Source organism: Triturus cristatus, chromosome 11 (assembly GCF_964204655.1).
Source record: "Triturus cristatus chromosome 11, aTriCri1.1, whole genome shotgun sequence".
Taxonomy (NCBI): domain Eukaryota; kingdom Metazoa; phylum Chordata; class Amphibia; order Caudata; family Salamandridae; genus Triturus; species Triturus cristatus.
The window spans coordinates 480,612,924-480,636,295 of NC_140594.1; the positions used below are offsets into that span (position 1 = coordinate 480,612,924).

The following is a 23,372-nucleotide window of genomic DNA, read 5'->3' on the forward strand; positions in this document are numbered from 1 at the left end:
CACCTGTTGTTTGCGAGTGGGCTCGTTTGCGAGCGTTGGCAACCACCATGGAGTCGAGAGCTAACTGACCTCTAATGTACATAGGGTCCCTGGGCGCAGGTTTGTATTTTTTTTCAATCCTGGGGTTTAGCACCCGTGCCCTGGTTGTTTCCTTGAAAATGTCCTTTGCAGGCTTGAGAACACCTTTCAACATGGGCAAAGTTTTGACAGTTCTCTCGGAGGAGGCGAAAGTGTCCACTAAGAAGTCTTCCTCAACTGTGTCAGAGTGGAGTTGTACTCCATGATTGGCTGCAGCACGTTCTATGAGGGCATTGAAGGCAGCAGTGTCCTCTGTGGGAGATGTTTTTGCACTGTAAAGCTGCGTGTCCTGGGTATCTGTTGCGGCACCCTGGTCTGTAGGGTCATCCCAAGCTTGATCTGGGTCCTGCTGTTCTTCAGGATCGATATCCCTAGGGTAGGTGGTATCATCACCTATGTAATCCTCCATTGCGTCCGTGTCGGAGGGCGTAGAAGAAAAGGACTGGGGATCCTGATAGGAGGTGTGCAAGCGTTCGTATAGAACCGGTTCCGACTCTGCTGGCAGTTTCTGCTTCAGAGGGATTCTGTAGGAGTCCAAGGCCTGCTCTGGCGTGACCTTCCATTTTCGGAGTATGAGTCTGCCAGTGTCGGCGTCGATGAATTGAGACTGTGAAGGCTCAGTCGGAGAGTGTCCAGTAGATGGGGACTTTGTCTGGCAGACACGTGTTCGGATCTCGAACATCTTCGGCGCCGTGGATGGCGGCAAACCAAAAGTGATGTTGGTTGGTGCCGAGGGTGCCTTTGGAGCCTTGTTCGGGTCGGGGCCCGACGTGGACCGGAGGGCTGCCTGTTCCCTGATGCGTTGCAACGACGCCGCGACTTGCCGCACCGAGAACGCCGAAGGTTCTCTGGTGCCGAGTGGTTCCGTAGAGGTAGGCGTCGACTGCTTCGGAGCCACAGGGTCATCGATCCGAGGAGAGGTATCAGCGGTCGTCGGAGCCGATGACTTGACGCGTGTCGCTGTCTTCGAAGTGGACTCAGATGGAGCGGCCATTTTGACTTTGGTGGTCGGGGCCGACTGCTTCGTGCCAGGGGCCGAGGCGCTTTTGTGGGACCGATGGCCTTCCTTTTCGGGTCGGTACCGATATCTGCTGCAGCGAGTTCGGCGCCGAAATCCCTCTTAGTGCGTTCGGAGCCGATGGTCTGTGCTGGCGTCGAAGGAGTGGAGGTCTTCGAGGGCTTCGAGCCGACCACTGCCAGTTTCACTTTTGATTTCGGTGGAACTGGTGCAACGATTGGTTTCGGTTTCATTGAAGGGAAACCAGTCTTTTTCGGTAATAATGGCTCGTGCTGGATGTTCGAGGCCGGGCCCGAAGGCGGGGCCGAAGAACTTTGGGATTGATCTCGGGTAAGGCCCGGAGGCGATCCCTTGACCGGAGCCGTAGAATGACGCACTTTGATAGCCTCCGTTTCGACGGGTAGGCCTGGCTCTTCACCAGAGCTATCTTCTTCGGCCCCAAAGGCCTCATCGTAGTCTCCTACCTCGTCGACTGCTTCTTCCCTGTGAAAAAGCGCTTCATCGGCGTCTTCCGATCGGGAATCGTGTTCGGAAGCGGGGCTGGAGTTTACTTCTTCCACGCTCTCAACATCTTTGGCCTCGGTGCTGAAGATGGGGGCCGGTGCCGATTGCTGCGCTTCTAATCTCGCTGCCCGTCGATTCCGGAGAGTCTTCTTGGATCGGAATCGGGCACAGGCCATACATTTCGATTCGTCGTGATCCGGCGAGAGACATTTGTTGCATACCGGGTGGACGTCGATGTGTGGGTATTTGGCGTGGCATACAGGACACCGTTTGAATGGGGTCCTCGATTCCATCGTCGATGTAAGGTTGATGTTCGGATTAAACGGATCTGAAAAACTGGAAGAAGTTTCTAAACTAAGCAAGAAAGCAGTCGATACCGAGCGGGAACAGTACCGACGAAAACTAAAGGCCTTTTGGCCTTAAACTAAATTTTCCTAACTTGAGCTAGAATAAGCACATCCGAACCCAATGGCGGAAAAAAACAATCTAAGGATGGAGAGGGTGCCCATGCGCACTGTAGTCCAGGGGAGGAGTCACCTATCTCGTGATAATTCGAAGACTCTTCCAGGACAACAACGTGCAAACATCCGGACCCAACACTAGGCGGCGATCTATGCACAGATATGAATTCAGCAGCCCACATGCCTCGAACTTAATATAATACATTTGTAATAAATTGGAGTGATAATTCCCTTCACAATCTGTGTGAGCACTGGGAACAATCCTGCTAGGCAAACCATCTTTAGGATCAATACTCTTCCTAAGCCTTCCAGCTGAATCCATCCAAGGTAACAAAATTATTGGTGATGCTAGTTGCAGAAAAAAGCTCCACAAACATTTTTCTTGGAAAGTTGGTCGTAAACATTTTTTTTTTTTTTTTTCCTCTTTTTTTTTTTTTTTTTTTTATAAAAACCTTTATTCGTATAATTCAGATACACTGCTATTCAGCCGACAACCCGGAGGTTCGGCAGCTCCTCAATCGACACGTGCAGTCATCTACAGCTCTCATACAGGATAAAAACAAAGGTTCCAGTTTTAAAAATGAACACAACAAGCAAGGCAATATACATCATGAGTTCGCGTCATCTCCCAGCGAGGGGGCGGCCCCGTTTCCAACATCAGATCAAGCCACCGATTGAGAGGAGGAGGGAGAAGCAGAGGCGCTAACATTCTAGCAGAGGTGCATCAGAAAGACCCAAGTCGGACGCGAGGCTAGGGGGAAAGTTGCTCCTCTAGTGGTTCAGTGGCAGGAGGCAAACATATGTACCCCCTATACTGGTTCCAACCTCCCCATACCTTATGCCATTTCTTGGGCCTCCCCCGCGCACTATACACCGTTTTCTCCCGGAACATGCACCAGTCCATGTTGTCCTTCCACGCATCCAGGGTGGGAGGGCTAGGGGATCCCCACAATCTTGCAATATCTCGCTTAGCCACCATATTACCTAAGGTCACCCATTGAGTCTGCGCCGCGTCGTAGTCTGTAGGACCCCACACATTCAAAAGACAGCGCCGCGCCTCTGGGTGCAATACAATGCCCGTGACCTCCTGCATCACAACGTGAATCCGCTTCCATAGTTCCGCAATCACACCACACTCCCATATAATGTGCAGAAAGGTGCCCACCATCCCGCAGCCCCTCTTACACAGCCCATCCTCGGAAAAACCCATATGGACCAATCGGGGCCCAGTGACATAGACTCTGTGGAGTATCTTAAGCTGGACAAGCCGCAACCTGGCGGGGATTGCGACCTCCTTAGGAGAGGAGACCGCGTACTGCCAATCCTCATCGTCCAGCTCAAGGCCGTCTCTCGTCCACTGGTCCCGCACCCCCAGGAGGAGATCGGTCCGAACGTTCACAAGCTTTTTGTAAATTAGGGAGATTGTGCTCTCCGGCATATGGCCGTCCAGGATCCGGTCCTCCAATGGAGAGGACTCAGGCACCTTTTCCCCCTCAACGAGGACCGACTGCAGCGCATGGCGCACCTGCGCATACCGGAAGTATTCCGTGCCCTCAAGCGCATATTCCGACCGCAGCTCATCGAACGACTTAATCCGCCCCTTGGTCAGCATGTCCCCCACCCTGGAGATGCCAATCAGATCCCATTTGTCGAATCCCTTAGAGTGCCAGAGTTTCCCCAACATGTCCGAGTCATACAACGGAGTGGCGAGGGTGAGCCTATCCTTCCATCCCAGGGAGTTCGTGACTGTCTTCCACACGTGCACCGCCACCCCGGTCGGCCCTGTGAGGGACCCAGCCGGTGGCTTCGAATAAAGTGCTCTATAATAGCCACCACCCCGCAGCAACCACCGGTCCATAGCAAAGCCAGGGCCAAGCGCCGGACCGTAGACTCCATGATTGATCGCGCTCAGTTGGGAGGCCCAATAGTATCTTCGGATGTCGGGAAGCGCGATACCCCCGTCGTACCAAGGGAGAGTTAATTTTGCTATCGCTATACGCGGGCGGCCGTCCCACAGCAGCGAACGCTGCAGACTCTCAACCTCCCGAAAGTAGCTGGCCGGAACCAGCTCCTGGGTGTTCTGCAGGGCATAGAGAAAACGGGGAAGAGACATCATTTTGAATAGCACCGCACGGCCAAGGAGGGAAAGCGGCAGCTGCCGCCAGCCCGCCACGTCCCGCCGCAGGCGTGCCAACGGAGGGAGCAGGTTCCTCTCATACCGTACCGTTGGGTCGGCAGAGATATAAATCCCAAGATACTGGAAACCCTCCCGGGCAATCTGGATCGGGCAATTCCGCGGGGGAACCGGGACGTCCCCACACAGGGCATACAGATATGACTTACCCCAATTAATGGTTAGCCCCGAGTTCCTCCCGAAGGAAGTCAATATGTCGCAGACAACTATAAGGGACTTCCGGGGTGAAGTGAGATAGAGCAGAATATCGTCGGCATAGAGGGAAATGCGGTCTTCGTGATCAGGGGACCATCGAATCCCCCTCACATCTGGGTGCCATCGTATCCAGGCCGCCAGCGGCTCAAGGGCGAGAGCGAACAACAGCGGCGATAGAGGACAACCCTGCCTGGTACCCCTCCCCAGGTCGAAGGGACGGGACGCCCTACCATTAACTGCGACTTTGGCGAGAGGTCCTTCGTATAATAGCCTTACCCAGCCCACAAATCCGGGCCCGAAGCCGAATTTCGCAAGCGTAGCCCACAGGTATGCCCACTCCACCGTGTCAAATGCCATCGTTGCGTCGAGCGCAGCCACCATGGCCGGCTCCCGCATCGTCCCCACCCTTGCGATCACTCCGTGGATGCGCCTAAGATTCAACGCGGTATTACGATGCGGGATGAAGCCAGATTGGTCAGGGTGGATCAGATCCCCGACCACCCTGACCAGCCGGTTTGCGAGGATTTTGGCAAGGATCTTCGGCTCAGCATTAAGGAGCGAGATCGGCCTGTATGAGCTGCACCGGTTCCTGGGCTTGCCATCTTTATGGATGACCCCGATCGTTGCCAGGCGCTGGTCAAGTGGGAGGCAGCCCATCTCCCGCGCCTCCACAAACATAGCCCGCAAATGCGGAGCGATCTTGTCCGGTCGGAGTTTGTAAAGCTCAATTGGCAGGCCATTCGGACCCGAGGCCTTGCCCGGACGCAAAGAGCGGATAGCCCCCGCAATCTCGTCGACTGTGATGTCGCCATCAAGATCGTCTCTGTCTATGTCGGAGAGGCAAGGCAGGGCAAGATCGCGCAGGAGCTCACATGAATCCTCCACTGGCCTGTCAGACACGGAGGTATAGACCGTGTGGAAGTAATCCGCAAAGCACTGGACTATGCCGTCCGGCTCCGTGACCATGACGCCATCCTCCGTCACAAGGTCCGGCACAACACGATTGACCCGCTCCTTTTTATCCAGCCACACGATCAATTTCCCGGCCTTGTCCCCGACGTCGTACAGACGGCCCCGCTGTTCCCTACTCAGGGCTTTGGCCGCATCCGTCACGAGGGCCCTGTACTCCGATTGTTTAAGGCTCAACTTGTGCAGCGCCTCCGCCGTGACCTCCCCTTCCAGAGCCAACTCTAGATCCGCGATCTCCGCCTCAAGCTGGGCGACCTCCGCGTCTCTCCGACGCTTGGCCGCTGTTATCAAGGAGAGGGCCTCACCCCTAATCACTGTTTTGAACGCTTCCCACAAGGACACCGCCGACGTGACCGAACCGAGGTTTTCTTGAAAGTAACGGTCGACCGCCTTCAGTACAGCACTACGAGTCGCAGGGTCCCTGAAATACCACGGGTTAATTGGGGCCACCCTACCACCCACTCCTCTGCCAACATCCATACAGATCCACACCGGGGAATGGTCGGAAATACCTCGTGCCATGTGCCTGGCCTCAGAGACAAAGGAGGCGTGTGCAGCTAGGGTAAGGACATAATCAATTCTGGAGAGACTGCCATGCGCCCCTGAGTGGAAAGTATATTGTCGTTGTGTGGGATGCAACAGTCTCCAACAATCAACCAGCCCAAGGGTATCTATAAAATCAGGAAGCCACTTCTGAGCCCCCCCCGAACTCCTCTGCGGGTGTCTGTCGAGCAGGCCAGAGCCAACCGCATTGAAGTCGCCACCCACCACCAACATTCCCTCTGGGAGATCCAACAATGTCCTCTCTAAGTCCGCTAGTGTAGAGGGCTGCAATGCAGGGGGGACATAAACAGACACCAGGACCAGGGTCCTGCCCTCCCACCGCCCCGCTACTGCCGCAAAGCGTCCCCTATCGTCAACGGTAGTGGAGTCAACCTCGAATGGCAGAGAGGACCTGACTAGTATTCCCGCCCCTCTAGAACCCGAGGAAAACCCGGAATGTGCAACAAATTTATAGCCTTTACGATTGAGTGCGGTCGTAAACATTTAAAGTGTTTTAGTCTCTTTATTCTGTCTAACTCTAGTAACGATTTATTAGGGGCATCCAACAACTTAATAAGATGCAAGATAAACAAGCATTTGCAATGCAATAGGTCTCGCATTTACGATAGTTTAAGCTATTGACATTGTAAATAACAATGCCTTTTATTTATGTTTTAAAAACCAAAACATAAATAAAAGGCATTGTCACTTACAATGCCAAAAGCTTAAACTCGCATAAATGCTAGACCTATTGCATTGCAAATGCTTTCCCTTCAGCTCCGCGTGAGCTGTAGCTTGCTCTGAAAGGTAAACAGTCCGCTGAGCAGCCTGTCGCTGGTACTATGAGCAGAAGAAACAGTGCAGGTTTCCCGCCTCACCTCCCACTATCATGTTTAGATTTCTGCAGATTCTATGGAGTAGCCTCCTTCTCCACTACTTTAACATTAGGACGTTTAAAGCTTTCCGTTTATAGAAGTAAGGGCGTCACTTCCAAAGCTGATGTATTTTAACTTATTAACAGCCAATGTAGTATGAAATAAAATAAATCGATAGCTGTGGCACATTTCAATGCAGTTCACACTCTCCACAAATTACAAGTGGCACCACCACAACAGTACTGAGCACTTAGAGGAGCGAAAAGAGTTAGGAAGTCTCCAAACACACCAGAAATCGGAAACCTCACAGGCAGTACAAGCACACTATGCAAACATTGAACTAAAACAGAAACCGACGAGGCTGAAGAAGGGGAACGGAGCCTGGGACATGTGAAGAAAGACGCATAGCCCACGGGAGCTATGAGGTATGCCGCGGAGGCAGCCTCACCAGCATATGATACAGATAGCATGCCCCAACGCTGCCCACTTTACGTCCAGGTGATGCTTTTGTTGCACTCAAGTGGTCGCGTTTTTCTCCTATTTTTCGGCCGAGCTTCAATCTATTTGCTGGCGTACCTCATTTTTCGAGCGTCTGCCCCTATCGCCAAAGTTCGAGTTTGCCAAACTGGCAAATTATCTTGGACAATAGGAACAAGCCAGAAGTCAGGCGCCCTTGCCCGGGACGTGGGCGGGGCCTCCTCCGGTAAAAACAGAAACCGGCGTGCCGTGCTAACGCGGGACTCCCATGTTGAAGGGAGAGCCCCGCGGTGGCGGCCGGATTGAAGAGAAGCCCCGGGTCCCAGGAGGGGGCCCGGGTGAAGAATGCGGCGGCCGAGGATGACCACAGCAGCGCGGGGCTCCCAGGAGTGCAGGGAAGCCCCGCAACAGAAGTGCTGCAGCCGTGAGGAGGAGCCCCCCCCCCCCAGAAGAGCAGCCCGGTGAGTAAAGAAGGGCTGGGGGGGGCTCCGTGTGGGCTATTGTTGCTCAGAATTACACTTTACACCAACAATAGCCCACACGGAGCCTCCAACGGGTCGGAAGCGGGACAGGAGATGTGCACATTGCGTGTGTGCACGTGCATGTTCACGTGCGCGTACACCGGCTCAAATCCGCCAAAAGCCTTGCGCGTGCCCATCTCCTGTCCCACTTCCGAGGCAAGTCAGCAACAATAGATCTCGCTGCGGACAGCAGCGCTTCGCGCTGCGTTCGCAGGCGAGACCTAAAAACCAAGAACATCATCTTTTGGCAAAGGCAGAGAGGATGCTTCCTTAATGGGGAGGACATTCCTCAGTATGGATCTCTGCACCGAGAAAGACCTTCCATCCCATGTAGCTCACCGAAAAGATGGACCCACATAAGCATTTTAACGCAGTTTGATACAGAAGAGATTGTCAAGATAGGTATGCTACAAAATAGGGAAGGTTTCGATGAAGAATTTGTGATGCCTAAAACAAGATGCAGTAACCAAGGCTCCTTTAGGGAGGGGTCGCTCTTTAAGAGATTAGAATTCAATAGAGATAAATTCAAATTTCTTAAAGCCACAGATCATGTCGACTTCAGCATTTTGAAAAGGTTGAAGTCTAGCTAGAACCTTATTCTGGTAAACTCAAATAAATCAGATAACAAAAATCAAGACAAAGTGAACAAAAGCACTCACTACCACTATCTCACACGTCAAAAAGGTAGGCTCTGGCAAAGGAATCTCCGGCCGAAGAAGCACCATTTTATGACAGCAAATCGATATCAGGACCAAGAAGAATTTCCCCACTTCTACGGAGGAGGAAAAAGTGTGGTGTCAGCAGAAGTGTACTAAATGTCTGAGTTTGAATAGCTGAATTCATTTTTAGTCAGTCAAGAAAATTGGATAAATATGCTCAATTACCCCAAACAATAGCCTACAATATATATGAGAACACACTAATGTGCATCAGAATACCAGTTACTCATTTTTAATAAATAAACATTTAGTAAATACATGCTTGGTCGCCAAACACCAGCTACTCATTTATATCAAGTACCCATATGTACTACTGTCATGCATGGAGAGATCCTGCCTATTATGCACATTTATAGCTACATATGGCAGGGATTTCTACCACCATTAAGCCATAGCTAGTCAAAAGAAGTCCCACTATGTCAAGAATAGACAACGTTATGCCAGGGTCGATATTATGCCAAGGACAACAACAGTCATATCACCGCCTAGAATATGTCAACAATGGGTACCAGTACACCAAAGGCACATTATGCGACAGGCAGGCACATTCATGTGAAGAATGCACATGAAAAATTAAAGCATGGGCACCGTTATACCAGGGATAGCACAATGCATTCAAGATTGTCCACAATATGTAAAGTGTGAACAATATAATGCCAGCACCTCAGTTATGACAAGAATGTCCACAACATGTCAAGGATGGGTATTATAACACAAGGGCCATCATTATCCTTTTTATTATTTGGGGTGCAGCTTATGTCAGGGTTACCATTATACCTGGGCCTTCATTATGCTTCTATCACACTCTGGTCTCTCCAAGAATCCTCCCCTCTTCTTGCCCAACTGCAGTACTGGGTATGACACACTTACCGCCACGACACACTTACCATCACTTCTTCCTTCCACCACCTCCCCAGATCAAGGGCATATAGAGCCTCTTTTTATATATTAACTATTCCTATCTGATGTAGCCTCTGTCTGTACTGAAATTCCTCTCACACCGTAATCCCCCTACTCCTTCATGACTTCGTGTGAGAAAAAATAAAGCTTTCAGCTGTTCCAAATTCAAAACTATTGGCTTTGTCAATGTTTGTTCCTGGTGAAGCTTATTTAAAAAAGAGAGGGATGCAACACTGGGTGGGGGAGAAGGTGAAGAGAATTGGGAGACCTAAACCTAATCTCTGAATACTGGATCGACTATTCCTTCCTATGGTTCATGGCAAAATTCCCAGAGTCTTGGGTAAAGAATTGCGACCAAGAATCCAGTTCAGGATTCCATACTGCTAATGATATCCTAAAGCAGACGGAAGTGATTTAGATCTCTAAAGATAACAAGCCTTTGACTATATCTGGCAAAACAATTCAGAGCGCTAAGACAAATAATATTAAGCCATTCTTTAACTCGTCACAGTGCAATTTTGTATGTCATGTATAGTAATCTGGAGCCTTTTTGTTGTGGTATCAAGAGGCAGCTGTATATGAGGACCTTATCGAAACAACAGTCTAGCCTTTGACTTTGCAAAAACTTAATGTAGCTTCTTTCGGCTAGAATTTTCATGGCATAGGTATGAAATTTTATTTTCACCAGAATGCACAGGTTATCCAGCATTCAATGTAAAAAAAACAGTAACCATGACTGAAAGAAGTGAGGTTTTCACTCAAGACGGCACAGAGTTTCTCCACTTTAATCCATTGTTTCTCACAGAGAGATTCTGCAGCTCCTTACCTGCCACACCAAATGGCCTCCGCAGTCCGCATGTGTGCTTCTTGCCTTCTTTCAACTCCATGTGGCCCACTCTCACAATCTGACACACAAGGCTGATCTTGGGTCTGATCAAATCAGAGCTGCTGAGGTCCTGAAAAGATTAAAACCAATGAAGGAGAGAGGCTTCAACTGAGTATTCCGTTCAAATTGGTGATACTAAATTCACCCAGACACATTTACAACACTTTGAACTAAGATATTCCCAGCAGCCAAATGTGTTGCACATGACACTCTGTCAACCTCCCATTCCCCCTGACTGGTGGCATAAATAATAATATAACAAACATGAAAATTGTGCAGGTTTTAATTTGTAAATACTAAATACCAAGGACAGCCTACCGGAGTTTTCGGAATGATAAGCAAATGAGACAAAGGTAGATTAAGTACTACACAATATGGTAAACATCATCACACAATATGATCAGGTTTTGAATTAGGGATTAGAACTCAGGCCTTCTGGCCCTACATGCCGCAAATAAGACTCTGGATCACAGTTAATGCTATATGTTGCCTAAGGAAGCACTGTCTCATCTTAATCTCTGACCCTGGAGAAAGATAAATGTATGAAAAGGGCACACCAAGGAAAAGAGGGCTTATAGCTCTAGAATAACACATTTTGCAGGACATTCACCTATTCACAAATGTTCCACAAACAACCTGAATACAGGTCTTTTACAAAATTTCTCAATGAATAAAAAAACTGATGAGTGATTGGTTATGTCATGATGTGTTTTGATATAATAAATCTTTAGCAGCAGACTCCTGAATTCAAATTTATTGAGGCTGGTCTCCGCGAGTGTGGTGTGAACTGGGTTACAGGTTGAAGAAACATTGAAAAACAATCCCAACAACAAATGATGTAAGATAGAAACAGAATTAAAAAAAGAAAACAAAAAAATCTATTAAGGTTCTGATAGCAGCATAACTGAGAAACTGAAGCAATGTGTGTGTGCAAACATCCTCTGAGTCTTCTTAATTGGATCAGAACTTCACTTGTGAGCTTTTCCTATATGGTGCCTGTTAGACCTGCCAGCCCTTCGGCTGTCTCCTCCTTATTTTTTCTTCCTTTACCCTCTAATTTTTCTGTCCACTAGTTTTTATTTGGTGTTGACTTAGAAGCTCTGGGTGCCCCATCATCACTAATTGATGGTGTGGCGCAAGGCGCTTCCCTAAAATGGAGGGAGGAAAAGAGCTCCTCCACAAAATGGTGGCCTAAACTGTCACCTTAGAACCTGGGCCATAGGCTGGCATGAGGAGTTCCAGAACCTTCTGGGCCACTCTAGCCAGTCAGGGCCCAGGCTATATATAGAGGTGAGGTGCAACGGCCATTTTGAGTGAACTGAGGTAGTCAGGAGTAAGGCACCTGAGTGGGGAGGTAGGAGCGCCAGAGGGGGGGAACTGACTGTTCTTAGGGCCTGCTTTTTCTCCCCCCTCGGTTGACACCACCCCCTACCTCGTGACCTAGCCCTGCCTTCAGCCTCTGACCCTGGGATCACGTCAACTTTTTGTGCTCCCCGCCTAGTCAGGACCCCTGAAGAGAACTGGGGAAGAGAGTGAACATTTCTGACCTTGTCCACCATTTTCCTGACTGTGCCTGGGTCCCCCCTATCTTGTTCCGCCACTGGCGTGTGGCCTGCCGCATTCCAACCAACCTGTCCTGAGTCTGGGCGTCGCTGTGAGGAGACAGGGGGTGCTAGGCGCCGAACACTTCGCCACCCCCGAACTGCAGGCCACCCCTTAATTTGTGCCACCCCCGTCGGGGCTGTCCCAGAGAATAGCTCACCGCTGCGGCCCAGGGCTGGAAAGATCGCCCCCATAGTCATCGGGGCCCGTGGAGAAGCCCAGGGCCCCATCGCTGCAGTCGGAAGGCAGGGAAGCCCACTGGAACCCTGCGAAGGCCTCACCAGGCCTGGAGCCATCCTGTGAGGGCCGCGCAAGGCCGTGAAGCGGATTCCCCCCATCACGTGACGGGGTGGACTGCGAGACGCCGCCCCCGCCGCCGGGTGATTTGCCGACTGGGCCGCGCCCCGCTGCATTGGCGGCTGCGGGCGCGGGCCCTGGAAGTCTGAGGGAAACTCCGGAGCCGTCTGGAGTCCTGCAAAGCCCCCACCACCTCGCCGGACCGCGCCGAGTGGCGCGCTGACTGAGAGGAGGCCCGTGAGGGGCGAAAACCAGCGCAAGGGCCGAGAGAAGGCTGAGGAGAAAGGTAACCCCTGGGGAAGGCGGGCGAAAGGCCGTAGAGAGGCCCAGAGTTCGCCCCTCCCCTGGGGAGGTCCAGTGAGCCACAACATTTCCCTCTGACCTGGGACCCAACTCACCAGCATCTCCTGCCTCTGTAGGGCTCCAGGACAATGGAGTTTGGGGCCCGAGGGCCTCGCCTCAGAGGGAGAGTCCCGTTAAGGCCTTCGGTACTTGCCGGGGATAGCACTAATGAGGTACTGAGTACACCGCTAAGCGGAAGGGCCACTTTTAAGGCGCTATGAAATTACCAAGTGCGGTGCTATGTTAATGACTCTATCTAAGGCGCTATGAAATTACCAAGTGCAGTGCTATGTTAATGACTTTATTTAAGGCACTATGAAATTACTATGTGTAGTGCTACGTAAATGACTATTTAAGGCGCTATGAAATTGCTATGCGCAGCGCTATGTTAATGACTCTATTTAAGGCGCTATGAAATTGCTATGTGCAGCGCTATGTTTAATGACTCTATTTAAGGCGTTATTGATTTGCTGTGCTGTGTTTGACCACCAGGTGGCGCGCTTGATTTCACATCAGGGCTATGCCAATTTAACCACAACTAAATGTTTTGACCCTAATGTGGTGTAGATAAAAACTGATTGGTTTCATTTGAAAGAAAAGAGAAACCTGATAAAAGGAAAGATAAAGCTTTTCTAACTTTTATAATACCTTGGTGTAGTGTCGTTTTTAGTGGTGATACGCTGGAGTGCTGAGGTGAGTGTGATGCAAGCACGACATGTTACTCCGGAACGAGGCCTTTCCACCTGAGCCAAGCTACCCTAGGACTTTAGGTCCAACAGTCCCATTGCAGACGGAAGTAGGGGTGCTACCGGTAGCATACGATATTCTGTAGTTTTGCATGCAGGTTTTCCCCAAATTGTGGAAGATAAACATGGTACTAAATATATACCAAGGCTAATACTATACAAACCTATTCAACCCAACAGCAAAAGCAACATTTCAAACAGATGACATCAACGGAAGCAATTTCAATAAACTGTGAAGTCAATGGTAGGGGTCAGAATCCTGTTTGGTACAGCTAAGTACAGAAATGGAACATCTTGAACACAGCATTAACACACAAGGGCATCATCCACTTAAGGAAGCTCTGCACTGGGCAACAAACCCCTTCCAAATGATCATTAGACCTCTTGTTTCTGGGTTCTCAGAGGCAGTGGAGTAAAACCAGAATGCAAGAAACATGACTGAGACAGATTCAAGACAGAGCAGATAATATTAGCTTCCATCTGTTTATAAAATCAAGACTTTCTTCCCAAAATTGGGAAAATTAGCTTTTAAACAGCAAGGCACGGAATCTTTACTAGGGACACTCAAAGTTCTCATGCATGTGTGTGTATATTTAGAGCAGTGTAAAAAACTAAACATTAAAATTAAACACACAAAGTAAATCCCTAACTGCTTTAAACCTCGATTGCTAGCCCAATTCATATTATAATCATAAATCACTGGGACACTTCAGTGCACAAAAATAGGCAAATGGATGAAAGACTGCTAGAAAGTGGCAAATAATGTCTTTTTGTCCTTCATAAGTAAAGACACCAATCCTCAGCTACTGCACCCTAATACTGATACAACACAGTCTCACAAAGGGAGACCATGAAAAGACTTTAGCATGCATGTAACAGAGACTGATGAATATTCGGTTCAAGGACTTCAATGGCCTATTAATTATCAATAATCCAACATGAAAAACTCCCTGCCATTAACCAACCAGCACATTCACTACATCAGTCAATGGTGCTGAAAAGAAGTCGAAAGCAGCTTTCAAACCCCTACTGGCCCACAAGAGTAAAATCTTCCAAACTGATACTGGTAGTTGGCCTTAGAGTGGCTTGTAATGGCATTATCTATTGTGCCTTTACAGCAAGTTCAGAGGAAATCGGGGCAGGCACAAGAAGAAATATCAACCACACTTACAACCTCTAAATCTGAGCAGCCAACACCACACCTACGAGAAAATCCTTAATTACACAGTACGTTGAGCAATCAAGCGTCTTGCTCATTCAATCATGTCGGAATGTATGTTGTTCTTATGCCACGAAGTCTGGCCTCAATCAATCAATCAGGTGTTTATAAAGCTCGCTACTCACACGTGAGGATCTCAAGGCACTTTGGGGGGGGGGGGGGGAAGAGTGCATCTCCGGATCAGTCGAAGAGCCAGGTCTTGAGGCTCTTCCTGAAGGTGTGCAGAGTGGGGGGGGGGGGGGGGAGTGTCTGATGTTGACTGGGAGTCCGTTCCAGGTCTTTGCTACGACGTAGGAGAAGGCTCTTCCGCCTGCTCTGGTTCCGCGGATGCGTGGGGTCTCTGTCAGGGCGGGGTCGGAGGAGCAGAGGTTCCTTTTGGGAATGTGGAAGGAGACTCTTTTGTTGAGGTATTTGGGTCCGATGTGGAGGGATTTGTAGGCGAGGGTGAGTAGCTTGAAGGTTACTCTCTTCTCGATAGGCAGCCAGTGGAAGTCCCGTCGGAGCTGGGTCATGTGCTTGTGTCGCGGGGTTCCGAGGTCTCCGTCTGAAAACCAGTCTCTGTGAATGCACGCCGGATCGGATTACCTTACCAGCTTGCTGAACTTTTGCCTCGTCAAAGTGCAACAGCTCAGGGTTCTCTATGCAACGTATAACCTGCAATGTACTGTTCAGGTGCATAAGACACTCAGAGTGAGCAATAAAGTGCCACACCGGGGAGAAATTGGAGGGTCCCATGCAATATCAGATAACAATACTGACTGTGCGGGTGGGAGGGGATAGTCTTCTAACCAGTTGATGTCCCATATAGACAAAACTTTGTCCATTGTCAAAGTGTAGCAAAGCTTTTCAAAACAGAGATGTCTGCAAAAAGCAATAATAAATACTTATTTTATTTTTTTACCTCTTCTCTACTCTTCCCATAACTACAACCAAATACTCCCCCACCACTTCGAATGGTGCCCTCCTCCAAATCTGGATATTGGTGTTACCAAAAAATAGACTTTGCTTTCCAGCTTCCATTTAGTGAAGTTAACGTCACCACATATTCACTCTCATCTCTACCTTGATTTCTTCAGAAAGCATTATCTCCATTTCGGGTCGTGAACCTAGCGGTTTCCAGGTGCGCTAGCAAGGCAGAGGGTTCTGTCGGGAAACCAATTACTTAGAGATCCATAATGAATATGTATCAAGAAACACACCAAGAGAATTATTATTTGATTTATACGATTGGTATCTTATTCTTTTTATCTTTTTTTGTATATGCAAGGCTGTCACATAAACATATTTTTCATTGAAAAGACAAATGCGTGACTTAATGGTGAATAAGTGATCAATAAGTGACAAAGAGAAAAAGTGAATACCATATGTACAGTGTAAGGATTATAAAACGAGAAGTACAATGTATGAATCAGTTAACATCTGTCCCTATACAGAATAATCTCAAAGGTCCATAACAGAGTCATTTTTCTACTTTAGGGTGAGGAGAGCGTAGGGCATAGATTGTTATGAGACGTCGACGTATCGACCCAGGAAGGTGCGTTGCTAGACCAACGTCACAGCGGGTCTTCTTCAGGACAGAGGTGTGGACAGCCAACTAGTGGTGTTGAATTCCACGCAATGAGCTTGATAGCAATAGATTAAATCCAACGTCAGGTTGGATTCTTTTGCTCAAATAGCGCCGGCATGTATGGATTGTATTCGCAATGTACCAGCACCAGTGTTTTGAGAAAGGAAACCGATTCCGTGGGCCAAGTCGTAATCTTCAGAAGGTCCAGGTTTTATTACTGCCGGAAGTCTTCATTATTTATGCACAAGATCTGTAACCGCATGAGTCGGTAACTGCTGACATTACGAGTCACTGTGGATTTAAACTATTCCAATCACAGCACAGAAGACCTTCCAATTCAGCCGAGGCACTTAAACTGTAACATTGGTCTTTTGGCACAAACGCTAAAAATGACAGACAAATGCCATCCATTGAAATCTCCATCATGGACAATGGACATTAGGGTTAATTCATGGACAGTCTGTGAAAATGACAGACAAGTGGTCACCCTGGTACCTATAAGGGCCAGACGGTGCTGGGGAAGAACCCAACAGTAGTAATCTGACTGGAGGCACTAGTCAGTCCTAGGGGCCCAACAGTGCGCCAGAGGGAACAGAAAACACACTAAATATATGCAGCATGGCCACCTTGAAGGCCTCGAGTTGCTGCAGAGTCCAAAACAGCCATGGAAACTCAGAGCACAATGGGATCAGCTGAAGAATCATCTCAGTGACCAACGACTTCGGCGGATTGCATCTTAACGCCTTTGCACCTTTTCCTTGATATCAGGGTAGCGGGATGGGGTCCAGTACCACTTAGCGTTTTAAATGCTTGCGTTCTGACTTAGATTTACAGGAAGACCCCAAGTGGGAAGTAAAGCAGTAGTTGGAAAGGCCCTATGATCCGGACCAACTCCGGGCCAGTGTCTTGAGCGGACCTACGCAAAGGCAACAACTTCTTCTTGTGCTCGGCGACGTACAGCTTCATCTCCCAATCACGAATCACCTTCAGGTGCATGAAGGCACATTTATCACACAACTTAGAATTATGTCCTGACCCCAGACTAAAACCACACCTCGTGGAGATCCAAGACGATCATTTGCTTCCTGAAGACGCAACTCGGCTTGAATCCTGTTTTTGTTTGGAGGGTTGTTGTTTGCTAGGTCCAAGTCCGTGTCAAAAGCTGCATAAAGAAAGGAGCTGATGTCAGTGCACAGGGGTGGCGTCATATACTGTTCTTCCCCATCACTTTCGGGATGGTGTGGAGCCAGGGCCGGACTGGCAGTAGTGGGCACCGGGCATATCTCCCCTGGGCCAGAGGGGTGGGGTCTGGTTTTGTCAGTGGGGGGCGGTTTTGCTGTAGTGCTGCAATATCAGCCTTTTCTAACAAAAGCAGAAGTGGTGCCTTATGCTCGACCCTCCGCCCCCCCACCCCCAGGGCCGGTCAAGCAGCATTCTGCCAGGACTGGTTGCTGTTCCCAGTCCGGCCCTGTGTGGAGCCTAGGAGGAGCTGCAGGTCTTGCTGTTCACAGGAGCGTTATTAGGAAAAATCTCTAGATTCAGTCGGAAGCCTGGGAATATTCTAACATGAGAAATTTGTGGTTAGAAGTAACCAGGGCTTTAAGTGGGATGATAAAACTGTGTGGGGGGGGGGGTCTCTCATAGGGCCGTGGCCGCTCTAGTTAAGGGCGTGGCTTAAAACACTTAAGCTAAAAATCTGTATTTAGCATAGAGTGTCACCTCACTGGTATTTTGCTGCTTCTGTCCATTCATCCAGATATATAACACAAGTAACATTACACCTAAAACAAGCCAGGACTATTGTCTTTGTCAATAGTTGTAAGAAGAATAAGATAAATAAGCAACAACTATCACTTCGTTGTATCGAATATTGAAAACGCTACCAGAGCAGCCGACCCTCGAGCTGAGAAAACAGGTTCCAGCCTGAGGTTCTGTGGTTCAGAAAATGAATATGCTCTTGTGTAATGTAACTGGTGCTCGTGTAAAACGCTCCAAGTTTGTGCTATATAAAACTAAAAAACGTGTCTCTTTCAAGTTACATCAAAGGCAGTGACGGGTTGTAAAGTAACGTTTGTTTTTTTCACCCCGAGGGTAAAAATGGAGAGCCCGATAGGGACCCATCTCGGCAGCTGTTTTTAAACACTGCCGGTGCTGAGCACCGGCACGACCCGGCCCACTTAAAGCCCTGGAACGAAACATCAGAAACTCGGGTTCAAGGACTTTGACAACCTCTACCGCCATTGGAAGCCCCTATATATCTATATTAGCATAGCTCTACTGATTCCTAAAATTCAAAGCGCCAGAGAAAAAAAAGAAGAAATAATATTCATCCTAAATGACAATTCACATAGCGCGCACCATAAGCCGCTTTGTATCTTTTGCTTAACAACAGACAATTTCAGCGGCACTTACTTTATCGACCGGAAGTACTTGAACTCCTGACCTGCCATAACACACAGATTGCTGAAATCGGCACTCCCCCAACTGAGATTTCTCAGCAGCAGAAAGGCGCCTTGCAAAAACGGCCCGCGAGTGTGGAATGTGAGGAGAATTCAACAACAGCATGCCAACCCTCCTGCCTGCTCCTGCCCACAAACCTACGACTTTGTGCCAAGGATAAAGGTAAAGTAAAGCTCCCCCACTAAAGGGAGCAAAGGTCACGTAGCGTTCTCGTGCCAGTAAGCGAGCAAGAATCTACAAAATGTTCCAAACATTTATTTACCGTGAAAACTGCCTGAAGGTTATTGAGTTTTTCGATCTCTTTCGGCATTCCCGTGCTGCCCCAGCGAACCAGGTAGTTTTCGCTGAAATACAAGAAAAGAGTTATGAAAAATACAGCTGGCATATTTGTAGATAATCTGTATAATTATGTATGTAGGCATAACTATATGCTAAGCAATGTGTACAGTACACCCCATGACTCTCTTTGCCAAACTGGCAAAGACGATTTAAATGCGTCAGACCTGAGAACACCCGCACCTGCACAAACCACTACACAATCGGTATTCGCATTGATAAGGTTGAAAAGATACAAGACCCACCACTTTCATGGAACACCCCTATGATTGTAGCGCAGCTTCCCACTCTCCACAAAGCAACAAATCACACCTGCTTGGGAATGAAATCCCCCACTGGAGAACCTCTGCCCGATGAATCATAACCGGGGTTCCATCTCTTCCTAAAAAGCGCCTAGATGCCAAGCAGCTGTCTAACACAGTACAATAATGGATGGAGTTAAAGACTGGATTATGGTCGGGTTGAAATGGTAGATATACGGATGAATGAGCGAAAGGATGAATTTAAGAATGGATGAGTGAAAGGGAGGAAGGAAGGGTGGATGGAAGGGTGGATGGATGGGTGAAAGGATGGATGGATGGATGGATGATGAGAGGATGGATGAGCAAGTGAAAGGATGGATCAATGAATGAAAGAGTAAATGGATGGATCAATGAGTGGATGGATGACTGAGTAAAAGGGTGGACGATCAATGAAAGAATGGACGGATGGATGGACGACTGAAAGAATGGATGGATGAGCAAAAGAATGGATGGATGAGTGAAAGGGAGGGTAGATGGATCACTGGATGAAAGGGGGAAAGTATTGATGGGTGAATGGATGGATTATTGAAAGGGTGGATGGATGAATGAAAGGGTAAATGGATGGATGGGCAGAAGGGTGGATGGCTGAGTGAAAGGATGGATGGATGTGTGAAAGGATGGATGAAAGGGTAAATGGATGAATGGGATGACGGGTAGATGGATAAGTGAAAGGATGGATGGATAATTGAAAGATGGATGGATGAGTGAGTGAGAGGATGTATGTATGAAGTGAAAGGATGGATGGATGAGAGAAAGGGTGGATGCATGAGCAAAGGGATGGATGTATGACTGAAAGGATAGAGGGATGCATACATGGATGAAAGGGTGATGGATAATTTAAAGGATGGATGACTGAGTAAAAGGATGGATATGTTTGATGGATGGGTCCGAAGATAGAGGGATAGGTTTGGATATGGATTGGCGGACGGATGGAGAGAATGGTGACAGACTGAATGTTGGATTAAAGACTGACTAGATGACACAATGTAAAGGTGAAATGGTGGATATCGGTGGGTGGGAGGAAGGATGCAAAGATAAATATATAGAGCTAGGATGGAAGAGACAAGCAAGTTCTTCTGGGGAGGGATGTGATGGCTTACTTCACTTGGTTGGTGCAATAAGAGCTTTGGTTCAATGTGGGGGGCATTTTAATTGTATGGCTACTACCTTGTAGGAAACAATAAAAATTGGTGTACTCCCAATGTACAAATTGCCCCTAACAACCAGATAGTTGCCTCCTAAAGGGTGTATTTCCTCAGGTCGGAAGGAGTAACACTTTTAGGCTCCTACTTCTTCCAACAGCTACCTAGGAAGCTACTATGGGAGCTCTGGAGCTGGTACCCTTTGTTCCCTTTAATTAAACACAGCCAGATATGTAAAAGTTAAAAAAAAAACTGGAAAAAAAAAGAAAAAGGGAACCTTTATTGGAGAAATAAAATGCAGGGTGAAATTCGACAGCTGTCACATAATTCTGCGTAATTATTTTCCTACAGCAAGAGGCCTAGAACTACTTTATATGCCCCAGAATTCATCCAGGACACTCAGCTATCATCCCCAAAACCCTCTTCAGAGACCCAAGGATCTGTCACAGTATTCAGAATACCAGTGAGACAATCCAGTGCTCAGCCAAGAGTCACAAAAACCATCTTAGATACTTGAGACCAGATGTACAAAGCCTTTTTAAGATTGCAAACTCTGTGAGTCACAAAATCACAAGGATTGCAACTGCAAAATATTTCTCTGTTACAGGGGCATTGACAACCCCCTGCTTTAGCAGATACACCACAGCAACCAGTGCCACGCCAGCCCAGGATGCCGACAGTCCGCCACCCGCCACAACATAGCTGCCACCCGACAAACACCAAATTACTCTGCAAACATGCCACAGAAGTCTGGGACACCATCTCCACCCTTGCCCCCGACGTGACCTTCATTATGTAGACCTGGCTCACCCCCACATTGGACACAGACATCGCCACAGCTACTCCCACTGGCTACAAGATGAAACACCATGACTGAACTAACAGACATGGAGCTGGCGTCGCCATCTTACACAAGGAATCAATTACCGGCACCATTACAGATGACAACACCACACCGATCATGGAACACATGAACTTCCAGCACCGCGCCGACAGCAAAACCACCATCAATGGCACCCTCGCATACAGACCGCCAGGACTTTGAACCGGCCTCAGTGACGCCATAGCTGAATTTATCACCCCGCTCGCTGTCGAATCCATACACATCTTCTTGGGAGACCTCAACTTCCACAAACATCAACTTCACTGACCTCCTGGAAAGACTGAACATCAGTGTGAAGTAGGTGGTCACCCACCCCACACACAAAGCAGGACACACGCTGGACCCCATTTTCACGTTCAGCAACAGAAGAAGATACAGCCACTCCTGGGAACTCACCTGGTCACCACTCCTTCTTACACCTCACCCTCACCAACGCCACCCACCGAGTCGCTCCCACCAAACCAGCCAAAATGCACACACCCAAACGAGCCAGCTGCTACAGACCAGAACTCAGCATATTGAAGCGGAGGTTGAAACAACTGGAAAAGAAGATGATGCACCAGTATGAACCACACCGATCAAGCCACCTACAAATCAGCCCTCAACGACTACCACCACCAGGTCAAAGCTGCAAAAAAGGAGGCCTTGACCCACCGGATCGAGACCAGAGCCAACCAAACCAAGGAAATAGTCACCATCATCAGAGCTTTCACCTGCCCGTCAGCCACAGAAAACTCAACCCCGCTTCACAGGAACTCTGCAACGCACTCGCCGACCACTTACACAACAAGATAGAAACCATTTATAGAACCTTCGATCCCCATCCCCGTGACCTTTTCAGCACCACATCAACCACAACCACCGAAAGCCCGCTCACTGCAAGGGAACAACTCAGCACACCGATCACAACCACTCTTATGAACTCCAGCCATTTAAGAGCACCCACCGACCCATGCCCCCATTGACTCTTCAACCTAAGAAGTGATGAGATCAGAAACCATTTCACCACCATCCTCAACGCCTCCATAACCACAGCCATCTTTCCCGATGCATGGAAACATGCAGAGGTTAAAACCCCTCCTCAAGAAACCTTCTGTAGACCCCAGCAAGCTCCAGAACTACTGTCCCATCTCCCTGCTCCCATTCCCCGCCAAAGTCCTGGAGAAGGCCATCAACCTTCAACTTACTGAATACCTGGAGAGAAATAACCTGCTGAACCTGTCCCAATCAAGTTTCAGAGCCAACCACTGCACCGAGACAGCCCTGGTCACCGCAACAGATGACAGATGTGCCCTACTAGACACAGGAAAATCACCTGCCCTAATCCTCCTGGACATCTCCGCAGCTTTCGACACCGTCTCCCACCGCACACTCATCGATCTACTATGCCAGACTAGAATCACAGACGATGCGCTCAGATGTTCCCATGAGGCGCAGGGTCAGACTGATTTGCATATGGCCATGTCTGAACTGGGGTGGCAGAGTGGGCTAAAGAACGGTGATGGATTAAACCCAGATCGGTTGACTGGGGGTGAGTGCTTGCAATGTTCAACACTCCGTCCATCATTTGCTTTGGTTTTTGCTTTGTTCGCCATAAGTTGGCAGGGTATGCTCAGACGTGAGTCCCTTGCTCACTTTGCCACTGGATTCAAGCAAGCCTGGCTGAAGACGGCTGAAATGCCAGAAACCGGTCCTAGGAAGCTTGTTTCCGGTCCAGGGAAGACATGGCTTGGCAGTTCGGGCTGGACTGTTCCCATGAGGCGCAGGGTCAGACTGATTTGCATATGGCCATGTCTGAACTGGGGTGGCAGAGTGGGCTAAAGAACGGTGATGGATTAAACCCAGATCGGTTGACTGGGGGTGAGTGCTTGCAATGTTCAACACTCCGTCCATCATTTGCTTTGGTTTTTGCTTTGTTCGCCATAAGTTGGCAGGGTATGCTCAGACGTGAGTCCCTTGCTCACTTTGCCACTGGATTCAAGCAAGCCTGGCTGAAGACGGCTGAAATGCCAGAAACCGGTCCTAGGAAGCTTGTTTCCGGTCCAGGGAAGACATGGCTTGGCAGTTCGGGCTGGACTGTTCCCATGAGGCGCAGGGTCAGACTGATTTGCATATGGCCATGTCTGAACTGGGGTG

The 23,372-nt window shown here is 48.8% G+C and overlaps 1 protein-coding gene across 1 annotated transcript in view; it reads right to left on the bottom strand.

Annotated features, from left to right (window-relative positions):
• DOCK5 (dedicator of cytokinesis 5) overlaps positions 1 to 23,372 on the bottom strand; it is a 923,455-nt gene that overhangs the window by 594,988 nt on the left and 305,095 nt on the right. The window contains exons 9-10 of the mRNA XM_085632878.1: positions 18,836 to 18,917; positions 10,281 to 10,410 (exon numbers count right to left, since the gene is read on the bottom strand). Coding sequence (XP_085489004.1) covers positions 10,281 to 10,410; positions 18,836 to 18,917 — 212 coding nt within the window. The remainder of the gene's footprint in view (positions 1 to 10,280; positions 10,411 to 18,835; positions 18,918 to 23,372) is intronic.